This window comes from Syngnathus typhle, linkage group LG11 (genome assembly GCF_033458585.1).
Source record: "Syngnathus typhle isolate RoL2023-S1 ecotype Sweden linkage group LG11, RoL_Styp_1.0, whole genome shotgun sequence".
Taxonomy (NCBI): domain Eukaryota; kingdom Metazoa; phylum Chordata; class Actinopteri; order Syngnathiformes; family Syngnathidae; genus Syngnathus; species Syngnathus typhle.
Window position 1 is genome coordinate 8,418,192 of NC_083748.1, and position 11,774 is coordinate 8,429,965.

The 11,774-nt window shown below is 46.4% G+C and overlaps 1 protein-coding gene across 4 annotated transcripts in view; it reads left to right on the forward strand.

The window, feature by feature from the left end:
* magi1b (membrane associated guanylate kinase, WW and PDZ domain containing 1b) overlaps positions 1–11,774 on the forward strand; it is a 61,669-nt gene extending 49,895 nt beyond the window's left edge. For all 4 annotated transcript variants that reach the window (XM_061291129.1, XM_061291128.1, XM_061291127.1 and 1 more), the window contains 9 exons: positions 797–888; positions 972–1,164; positions 1,792–2,169; positions 3,555–3,722; positions 5,241–5,334; positions 5,410–5,497; positions 6,205–6,348; positions 7,175–7,313; positions 9,826–11,774. In XM_061291129.1, the coding sequence (XP_061147113.1) occupies positions 797–888; positions 972–1,164; positions 1,792–2,169; positions 3,555–3,722; positions 5,241–5,334; positions 5,410–5,497; positions 6,205–6,348; positions 7,175–7,313; positions 9,826–11,087 (2,558 nt within the window). In that variant the 3' untranslated portion in view covers positions 11,088–11,774. The remainder of the gene's footprint in view (positions 1–796; positions 889–971; positions 1,165–1,791; positions 2,170–3,554; positions 3,723–5,240; positions 5,335–5,409; positions 5,498–6,204; positions 6,349–7,174; positions 7,314–9,825) is intronic.

Below are 11,774 nucleotides of genomic sequence, written 5' to 3' on the forward strand. Positions count from 1 at the left end.
CACGCTGCATTGAGCTTTGGTGCCTGAAAATCCCGTCACGCTCAGACATTCGCCGAGGCAAATACATTTCTGAACGCAAGGTTCCCTCAAAGAAAACCTTTTTTTCTTTATCCCCTGACGTCAAGGTTGAAGCCAACACAGAAACTTTTTTGACATTATTAATATTGTCTGTTATTGAAGTTTGACTTGCTCTTTGACAAATATGAGAAGTATTTTTTTTTTACCATAATCTGGATGTGAGCCATAAACTGCAAATATTTACCAATCACCGAACCGCCTGTGTGGTGGATCATTTATCAAGCTAGTCAGAATCTGCCTCTCCTCCACCTTTGCGTTGTGATGGATTGAAAGAGATAGTCGCCCTCCGCTGGGATTTTAGCTGTCGTCCAAAGGATTGTAAGCAGACTCCTCAGCCTTCTGTCGCCCTCCACTCTCGTGGTGCCTTTGGCATGGAAATCTTCTTGCGCAGAGATCTGCACAGCTGCAAGCATTAAAATGTATGTGTATAAAATTTAACAATTTTACATTTGCTGTGCATTTATGCAGAGTTGACAGCGCACAAAGATGTACACAGCCCGAGGTGGCCACTTCTTTTCATCTAAATTAACAATGAGCTGCTTTGCAATTCCATGAGCACTGCTTGCTTACCTTATGGCCATCTCAATATCGGTCTTTGTTGTTATTATTACGGGAAGCCTCTTGAGATTCATATTGCAGTTGTATTAAGCTCGCAGGTGTCAAATCCATCTCTTGGCTGAATTATGTGTTGCTGATGAAAATATGTTGATTCATTCAGTTCCAGACTTCCAGGAGCAGGATATTTTCCTGTGGAGGAAGGACACAGGGTTTGGCTTCAGAATTCTTGGAGGGAACGAGGAAGGAGAGCCAGTAAGTGTCCCACTTTCCGTGATAGCTATTTTTTCATTCTCTTGTATCAGTGTTGAGTTCCAAAGCATCCGTTGGTCTTTCAGATCTACATCGGCCATATCGTAAAGTACGGCGCGGCAGATGAGGATGGACGCCTGAGGTCCGGCGATGAGCTCATATGTGTGGATGGCACCGCCGTGGTGGGCAAGTCGCACCAGCTGGTGGTGCAACTGATGCAGCAGGCGGCCAAGCAAGGCCATGTCAACCTCACCGTGCGACGCAAAACCAGTTACGCCGGTATGGAGCCCTGCTTCTCTTCTCTAACCAAGTAACAAATCCAGTGGAGAAGCTGGAAATTATTGTCCAACTTTGGCTCTCTGAGACCATGAAGAGTGGAAGCATCACATTTTTTTTATTTTATTTTTATTGGCCAGATGTGTGTCAGGGTCCCGGAACGTCGAAAAAGAAAACTCAATAAATAGTGGCCGGTCAACCTTTGACCTGACGACAGCGGCTGCCTTCCAGCGTAAAGAATATGAAATGCCCTCCTTTGGTAGCTGCACAGGAAATGAAATGTGGAATGAAATGTCAAGACAGATCAAGCAGGCGCACTCTTTTCTTTTTTTTTTAAAAAACAGATTAGTTGTTGAGAGGTTGTTGGAGAGGCCAACTTTCAGCTAAAATCAGTTGTGCCACGATGGTAACCGATTTTCTATATCTTTTTTTTTTTAAGGCCGATGCTGATTTTTGGCTGAAAAAAAATTTGCCCCTCCAATGTATTTCATCTTCCACTCACTTGAACCTCTTGCATAACTGTGCGCAGCCTGATTGCCTTTGGTTTGTCTCATCCACCTCTTGATCTTGTTATCAGCGTCTCGTCTGTGTCCTCACCCATCCACATTCTTCCTCTTCTGTCATGTGCAGTTAAAGCCGAAGGAGACGTGCCTCCGTCACCCGCCTCGTCCCACCACAGCAGCACCCAGGCGCCCAGCCTGACAGAGGAGATTGGAAAGCGAACTCCGCAGGGCAGTCAGAATTCCCTCAACACCGTCAGCTCCGGCAGCGGCTCCACCTCTGGCATCGGCAGCGGGGGAGGCGGCGGCGTAGGGGCCGGGGGCAGCGCCAACGTCGCCGCCGTCGCAGCGGCCACCACCTCATCGCAGCCTCCGAACGTGAACTCCAGCATCCCCGTCTCCTCCGCCTTGCAGCCTTATGACGTGGAGATCCGCCGCGGGGAGAACGAAGGCTTTGGATTTGTCATCGTGTCGTCTGTTTCCCGTCCTGAGGCGGGCACCACCTTTGGTAAGTGCACTTGATTCTTATTTTTTTTTTTGGTACATGAAATATGAAACACACTTGTCAGCTTTTCTTTATCACCGGGGTCTTTTATCTTCCCATTATCTTTATGGGCAGTTGTCATCCATAAAACACCAAAGCACCCCCGTACGGTGTTCCAGCAAGAGAAATACAACCATGGCTCAAAGAAATGTTTCATCTTCATCTTTCAGTCTTGTATTAGTCCCTACTTGTAAAGCTTTTCTTTGCTTGCAGCTGCTGCTTTATTGACACACGGCCTTCATAATTGATCACGAGCAAAGTGGGCTGTATTCAGCCCAACTTAAGTAGCTCCTTGCTAGCAACATAATGAGCAGGACTGTCCACTGTTACTGAATAAATGATTACCTTGACAAGCTTTTACTTCTTATAAGCTGCATGAATCTTTTTTGTAAGCTAATTGTATCTTTGTGTATGCATTACACTCTTGGCCCTATTCTCCGCCACTCAAGTATTTTACTGCTCTCCATGCTTACCTTGTCCCTGTGTGGGTGGAATGGAAACTGTACAACTCTTCATATTTGGCTCACAAAGCAGACAGGCTCCCTTTCACTGGCCAGTTGAAAAGCATTCATTTTGAAAGACGTGTAAAATATAATGGTGTGGGAGCAAACCTGGTGTCGGGGACAAAAGCGAAATGTTCCTGCAGATGCAAATTTTTCTCAACTCGAATTTACGTGCAGCTTCTTTTTTACGTTGACACGACTTGACATTTTCCAACCCAAGTTGGGTTGTTTAACAGGCTAAAAACGTAGATGGTGCTTGAAGTGGCATTAATGAAAAGCACGTTTCGCGATGGAGTAGAGTTAGTGCACTTCGCGGTGACAGCTGTCAAACCTGGGTGAGCCCTTCAAGCAGCTGCAAAGTTTTTCTCCTCAGATGTATGTTTGTCACCCGCGTCGAGTAGGTGAGACTCTACGATGCATACACAGCATAGTTTTTTGTTCAAGATCAGATTTTCACTGCAGAGACTCATGAAAAAAAAAAACATTTGAGAATTTTGGACACAAAGAAGATGTTTTGGTTTTGTGACTTATTTCATCGACAATGAGGGAAACTACAATGGGAAAGATTTATTGGCAGTGCACGCACATTTTCCTGTCTGCTTTGCTAGCTTTCTGATCAGCTCTTCTGTGACTTTGGCTTTACCTTTGGCTGCTGGTGATATTAACGCTTAACCTTCTGATTCTCTTTCTCTGCTCCCTTCCCTATTTCCCACCTATTCCCCCCCACCAAATTTCACCATAATAACACACACACACACACACACGCACACTCTTGATATGTGCATCACATCACGTCTTTGGTGACGATAGCCGGCAATGCTTGTGTGGCCATGCCTCACAAAATAGGACGGATCATCGAGGGAAGCCCCGCCGACCGCTGCGGGAAGCTGAAAGTGGGAGATCGCATCCTGGCAGTGAACTCGTGCTCCATCACCAACAAGTCCCACTCGGACATTGTCAACCTCATCAAGGAAGCCGGGAATACTGTTACACTACGCATCATTCCTGGAGACGGTGAGTAGAAACGGCCGCTCTTCAATTTTGGAAGAACATCTCGTAATGCATGTGATGGACATGACCTTCATCATTCCTGCATTTCTGTTCTGTGGTGGAAATTGATGTTTTTTGTTGGTGGTGTTCTCTTCACTTTTGCACTGACAGCTGAATCTGGCATGCTATACAAATATTGTTTAAACGTGTTTGTGTTTGTGTGACGCCAATAGTCCCTGTCAATCTGCGCGCGGGTAGAAATTGGAGTTATTTGTCTGCTCGCCCGCCACTCACTCACTTCCAGCTCATTTCTAATGGGTGAAGATTTTTGGCCCGCTCATGAGAACAGTGAGCCAAAATTGCTCTGCCAAGGAGACAAAGCGGGGAATAGTGTGGAAAAGTTAGTATTTATGTGTAGACCGAGACAGAAGGAGTATCGGGGAGAAAATTGTGCCTTGTGTGTCTAAATTCTCTAGTCGGTGTTTCCACTTGGCTGATCATCCCTTTATTTTTTTTCGTTCTAACTTTATGACGTGAATAGATAGCAGAGCAGAGAGACTCCATGGAGATAAGCGAGGTTGGGATTGTTTTTCACCGACACTTACTTATGACAATCCGGTTTGGAGCGTCTTCTCGTGCACAGTGACCGCTAACCGGCTTTTTTGCTCACATTCCTCATTTTGACTCTCCTATTTCATTTTACTCTGTCCAAGCTGTCAAGGTAGAGGACATCTGAAAAGAGGCAGCTTAAAGAGTATGAAATGTAGTCGGACACAAGAGTGAGAAAAGATGGAGGGGGGAGCATATGCAATTAATTTGTGGAGGGAAAGCAGCAGGCCAGCTGAGAGAGAGCTAAATGGAAAGAGGCAGCAGCACAGAAGGTGTCGTTGAGGACAAATTGATGAACACAGACAAACGGCCATTTTATGAGTGTGTGGCTGATTTCGCCGTACATGCCCGAAAATGGTAAATAAGGCGGTTTCAGCAGGAACAGAACAAACAAAACCATTCATCCTCCTCCCTTATACATTTTGGATGTGGTGACAAGTTCAACCAACGGGTCGTGATGTGGAGATGAATACTGAAGCCGAGGAAAGAAATGAGAGGAGCAGGGAAGAATTCCAATCACAGGCTACCTGTAGACACCTGATAAAGATTACATTGTTCTTGGAGCCAGAATAGTGATGGCGGCGCCCAATGTTTTTTGAGTTTCACTGATAACGTGCTTTGATTGAAGCCGCGCGACGATAACAGGCTGAATATGCGAGAACTTCCGTGTCTCCTAAGGCTACGAGTGCATGTTTTGTTGTTTGATCAATCACAGCTTGGCAGAAAGAGATGGAGTCTGAGATGTGTTCCTCTTGCAGATCAAATGCTGTTCGACAGAATAAATGAAGACTTGCTGTAGTACTTTGCTTACTAGAATCGAGAACTCGCTTCCATGTTGGATGCCAATTGCTTGAAGAAAAATCATTTAGCAACAGTTTACACTGATATATATTTTGATTTTTTTTAATGATTGCCGTCGTCTGTCGCTTTCAGAGTCATCAAATGCGTCTTTATTGACAAACGCGGAGAAAATTGCTACTATTACCACAACTCACACAGCCCAGCAACAGGCTGCACCAGAAGCCAGGTAGATGTCAACTTTGGCTTTTCATTATTATTATTTTTTTTTTTGTGTCAATAAAAATGTGTGTTTTTGTTTCAGAAACAATACCAAACCAAAACAGGAGTCGTTTGACTTTAAAGCCCCTCAAGCGCCTCCCCCGCAACTTCCAACGCAAGTGTCAGCCCAGGTAAAAAAAAATTAAGCCACCTGACTGCCCGTCTGTCCGTCCGTCCATTTTGACGCAACGTAGTGTCCACTCCATGCATCACATTCCTGCCGTGCATGGAAGCCACACAACTCATTTGTCCTCCAACCCGTGGACAGTGGGTCGACTAATCCCTCAACTTCCCGACTCAAGGACGAGCAAGCTGCATTTTTTATTTATTTATTTACTGATGTATTTCTCCAGGCAGCATTATCACATTTGATTTATTTTCATTTGATTCGGGCATTAAGAAAATCCTGCATGCTTTCAACGTAACTTCTCACTCTGCCGTGTCCCCTGCTGAATTAATGCGGCGCTATGTGGAGATGGCTCCTCCAGATAGCATTGATCGCTCGGCAGAGAAGATTAGAATGGTGTGAGGACGAGAGGAGCTGGCGGGCTGTCCTTGTGTTGCGCTGCGACGCCACTCGCGCGCTCCGCCTTGAACTCGCTCGGCGCATCAATTATTCAGAATCCTTACATCTGATGTATACACGTACACACTCGCTCAGCGTGTGTACAGGTGTGACCCGACGGAGGCTGCTCTTTGTTTCGTGCAGCTGAAATTGGAGCCCACCTGAAAAAAACAACAGCAGCACACGTGCCTTTTTATCTGATTCACAAAAGTGACCTTGATGCAACTTTGTTTTTTTCCCCCCCTCTTTCTTGTGTTGCTCTGCCTCCATTAGGATTCCGAGTTTTACTCAGCGGACCTGGAACGGGATAGCAAAGGCTTTGGCTTCAGTCTGCGGGGCGGCAGGGAATACAACATGGACCTATACGTACTGAGGCTAGCTGAAGATGGAGCAGCCGTCCGCAACGGGAAAATGAGGGTATGGATTGTCATGTAAAGCACAAATAATCACAACAAGCGCAAAGATACCATATTTACTAGCAATGATGAATTGATGTTAGTCATCAAAAGGTGACTGAAATGGCTTGATCAATTTTCCAGCCATGCAATGACAGTTATTCGTGAATATAATTACTTGTGCGTAGCGTTGCGTCCGTCCAATTACAGCAAACTCAGCTCCACTCAACATTTCCTGTGTGAGCGCAGCGTCCAAATTCAATTTATGCTGTCATTTGATGGCTCACGCCTCAGAAAATATTCATATATATTTAATAACTGGTCTCATACGACCTGTAGCTGCTATCTTGAATTTAAAACGAGATCAATTCCGTTCTTGGTTGTTGGATTTTGAATGAATGGTACGTTAATCTGATCCAAGATGTTTTTGGCGTTGAGGCACAGAAACAACACCATAATCCATATTGTGCCTCTGAGGAATTCCCCCGGGCCTTTTAGCCTTTTAGAGATAAGGGCATGGGAAGGAAGTTGGCAGGAAGCAAGTGTTATCTTGTGTTTTTATGACCCTTTTTTTCACATGCTCCTCTCGCCGCATCACATTAGCTTCCTTAAAAGTACCGTTTTCCGGAGAGAAAATCAAAACCTGTTTCGATGAGTGCATGTTATAGCCTCAGTGTTTTTCCACCGGTTTGCACTTCCCACCGTCGACACATCTTTCTTGTCGGCTTTATTCTTGCGTATTCTCCAGCCGCTCTCCGTCGCTGCCTCCTCTTCCTCTGATTCACACCTCGCCGCCTTGTCACACCGCATCACCTCCCACTCACTCGTTTTCTCATCCGCTCGCCCAGGTTGGTGATGAAATCTTGGAAATCAACGGAGAGAGCACCAAGGGCATGAAGCACGCCCGAGCCATCGAGCTCATTAAGAGCGGAGGGCGACGTGTTCATCTGGTGCTCAAGAGGGGCGATGGCTCGGTCCCCGAATATGGTGGGTCAATCTATGAAAACATTCCATTTTCCCCCATCTTCACACCCTAAGACGGCGGACGGTGGTGGGTTGAGGGGAAGAGAACTCAATCCGCCTCCCTGGGATCCTTCGCCCACCTCATGGGACAGCCCCTTCCCCCTCCTCCCAGGGAGTGACAGGGTTGGTGTTGTCTGGTGTCTTTCTGGTGGAGGTCACGCTTGCATTACGCTTTGGGATTTGTTGTCGCCCGCCCTGCTGTCACCCACTTTCCATGTCATTCCACTGTCACCTTTCACCTTCAAGCAGAAACTCTCTGCTGGGACTTTACACATCGGTGGTGGGGTCTGTGACCAGACAAACTGTTTACAAGATTTCAATGAGCTTATGATGAAAAATATGTTTTTTTGTGGTGGCTCCTCAGCAAACCTTAACTGAGCTTGAAGAGAAATAAAAAACAACAACATACTTGCATCCCGTAATAAAAGTTACTCTTAAACACAGCTTTTGTCGGGACGTGTCACAATCAAATATTTATGATATTTATTGAAGGTGAATGTAAGCTACTGAACTAAGGATTCCAAGTGCAAGGCTAAAGAGCGAACCTCGCATCCGTGCTTGACATGACTCTCACAAATTCCATCTTTTTGCACCCACTGTTAATATCATTGAAAAGCTGTGACGATAGGAACTCCACCCATTTACATTGAAAAGTAACTTGCTCCCACTATATAGAGTTTTGTACAGAGATAAACAGATAGAGGCATTTTTACAAGTATTTTTGTTGTGTGTACAGAGCCATGAAGCAAAACCACGTATAAATGGATAAAAGTCTATTTCTGCATGAATCTGTCAACAGTGTAAATTGGATCTTTTTCCTTTGGTCTATTTTCCATAATATTTATGGAAGTTTTTTTTTTCCTTCAAATTGTTTGAGCAGTCTTGATTAATAGTCATGTTCAATGTACAGTTTTTTTTTTTGTTGGCTTTCGCTACCTTTGCCTGTCTTGACATGTGATTTGATTTGCGCTACAAATGTGCTCGTCTTTCAGTGCACAACTATGGCATCATGTGACCTTGTATTTTTGTTTTTTTTAATTTTGATATTTTTCATCGGCACAATCTTTGACAGCCTTGCTTACGTTTCTGTCGATTCCGTGTCAGTGATGTATAACTGCTTCATATGCTGTCGCTGTGGGTGTGTGCGAGTGTCACTTTTTTTTGCCGTCTTTGCTGCTTGTATGTCCAAATATTTGCTTGTGGCTTTGTGTGTGTGTGTGTGTGTGCGTGTGTGGAGAGGGGGGGATTATGTGTGAACTTGTTGGCAGGCCTTTTCTCTGTAAATTCTGGTATCCACTGAAGGGTTTGGGCAACTTCCTGGACTGTCTCTTTAAACTGAATGACTCAGTGGTGAAATAAACAATTTTTTTCCATTGAAAATCAATACCGACAATAATGCTCATTTCTTTTCTTCTGTTTTTCCCTTCTGAGTGATCTAAAACCACTTCTCTTTGTCTTTTATCTGTTTCTATCCTCCTTGGTGTGGTATTGCGCTGGGCTGTTGTCTTCCTTCAGGGGTGGTGGCTCCCCATCTCACTGCATGTTTGAGAAATGACAAGATGGGGGAGGCCTCTGTCCTCCAAAATCAAACCACGGTTTGTAACAGCGCTCCAGTGACCCCCCCTCCCTTCCGGATATGTGTGCGTGTGTGCTGTGGCATCACCTGCCTGTGCTCGAGCGCCATCCTCCATATTGCCAGCACGGCCGCCACGTTATTTGATATGGTCACGCTGCACTCGAAGCCTTTTACGTCGGTGTCGAATACAGAAGTTTTGCCTCCATACAATCAATAATATGTTTTGGGCAAAGGAAACCTGTTCTCACAAGAATCGTGAAGGATTTTATGTAAAAAGAAATTGACTGCAAGGAACTAGGCATGTTTGGGTTGATGAAAAAAGTAGTCATGTAAAATGTTATGAATTATTAGCTCATTTATTTTAGCTCACTTTTCAATACAGTGATGACATCTCAAAGGACGTCCTCCTTATTCTCGTGAGAACATGTTTTTGTACCTTGGACAGAGGTAACGGGTTAACCATGCCATCTCAATCATTAGGTTCTTCAAGTCATTGCGTTTTCAGACTTTCAACTTGCTTTGAATAGCGTCTTTGGCATCATAATAGTGCATGTCAGAGCATGGCTAATGGCTGAAGACAAGCTGAGTCATCAACAAGCAACAAACTGGTACTGGCGTCCACCAGTCAGCCATGTGTGTTTTCCGAGGTGACCCAAATAGAGCAGGTTTGTACTTACTAACGTTGGCTTCACAGATGTGCCGGTGCTTTTTGATTTGAACGTGTCAGCTGCTTTTCTATCCTTTCTGTCAAGCTGCCGCTTTGCCATTTAACAGCTCGCCATCCTTGCTGGTAACTTCATTCGAATGGCTTTCATTCAGCATGGTCGTTACGAGCTGTTGGTTGCAAGCATGTTTGACCGTCCCGGTCCGGCCCGGTCTTAATGTCGCACTGTGTTGCAGACGGCACCCCAAACGACAGCAGCGCAGCCTCAGGGTTACAAAACGCTGCGGAAGTGAGCTCCCTGCCCTTCAATGAGCCGTCGGAGCAAAGCTACAACCCGGAACCCCAAAGCTCATCTCGGACCAAGAAGGAGACGACCCATCACTCATCGGGCACTGGCAAGCACCGTTCACGTCACCGCCGTCGCTCTCCTCATAAGAAAACCAGCACAGGTAAACACAAAAGGACAAAATCTCCCGGAAAGATCAATCTGTTGAAGAAGAAGAAGGATGAAAAGGGAAAATCCGAGCAGCGCCACCATTCCAGCGGGCACCACCGCAGCCGCCACCGCTCTCCTGACAAGGGGTACAAACGCTCGCGCAGTGCAGAGAACGCCCTGGACGGCCGTCACGGGGGACACCGCCACGGGCGCTCCCCCGACAGGCACCACCATCGTCACCGCTCACCTCAACGCTCGCCTTACCGCTCACCTCGACGCTCGCCTTACCGCTCGCCTCGACGCTCACCGTACCGCTCTCCTCGACGCTCGCCGTACCGTTCACCTCCCCCCTACAAATCGCCCCAACGTTCTCGGCAGCGCTCCCCCAACAGACGCCAAGGTCGCTCCGCCGACCCCTACCGCAGATACGGCTCCCCGCAAGGAGCGAGGCAGCGCGGCAACGAGAAGCCCGCCGTCGTCGAGGCGCTACCGAAGGCGCCGTCGAGGTTTACCGAACCGAGCCTCTCTTTTGAGGACAGCGTCCTGCGCGAGGCCCCCGCCCTGGTCCGTCTCAACCGGGTGGCCGGGGAGGAGCGTCCCTTTATGAACGACAGTCTCCTGACCAGAGCTTCCACCATGGAGAGAGCCTTCGGCGGGGACAGCCTGCTGAGGGACATTTCCCGCAACCAGAGAGACACCTTCGAGAACGGCTCCCGGCCCAGAGTACGCACGCCCGACTCCGACTTGGCTTACAACCGGTACAGCTCGCTCCTGAGGGGACGATCGCCCGAGAGGGCCGACAGGGACCGGGACAGAAACTACCCCAGCAGAGAATCTACCCCAGAACCGTACCGAACGCGCAGCCTCGGACGAGACATCTCCCCTATCCGAAGCCCCAGACGTAAAGACTCTGAGGACGAAGAGGATGACGACAACTTTGTGGCGGCTAAGGTGAGCGAGTACTACAGCACGTTGGAAAGTGACAACAGTCGCTCTGCCAGACCGCTGCTCCCAGAGCCCAAGAAGACCTACAAGGACAACCCCAGAGACCTGAGCATCTGATTGGACAGCAGCCACCCAATCATGGCCACTACACATAATTCACCTCAAGTGTCCGTGCCCATCAAGATGTTACAAAGTCAACCCTGGTTGTCTACACACACACACACTTGCACGCAGATTTGATAAATTGATGTAACAATATTCAGTTACAACCAAGATGGTGGTTCCTCTTCTTTTTTTATTGTATTATTTCCCCCCCTGTTTGATTTGGATTGATATTCTACATTTAGAATAATCCAGACTTTTCCATAAAATGTAAAACCATAAAAACAATGATGTGCCTAACAGTTCCATTAACAACCATTTGTTTGTTTTGATTTGATACTCGCCAGGTGTTTTGTGCTGCACATGATGAAAAAGGGAAAAAAGAAAAGTCTGTAGATTTCCACAAGGTTCCTATGGTGTGCATGTCTTTACTGGTCTCTCTCTCTCTCTCTCTCTCTCTCGTTCACTCTCTTGCTACCTTGCACCTTCTTTCAGTCTCTCTCTCTTCCTCTTTCTCTCCATTGCCACTGTTTTATATACATTTGACCAGACTATAGCACAAGCCTGCATTTATTTGTATATTTTTTGACAGTTTGCAGTATGTGTACATTCAGAGCTGATCATTTTAAATGAATGAAGGGGAAATTAAAAGTTAAACTATAATGATGGTGATGTTAAAATAAAATAATATATTCAACAATC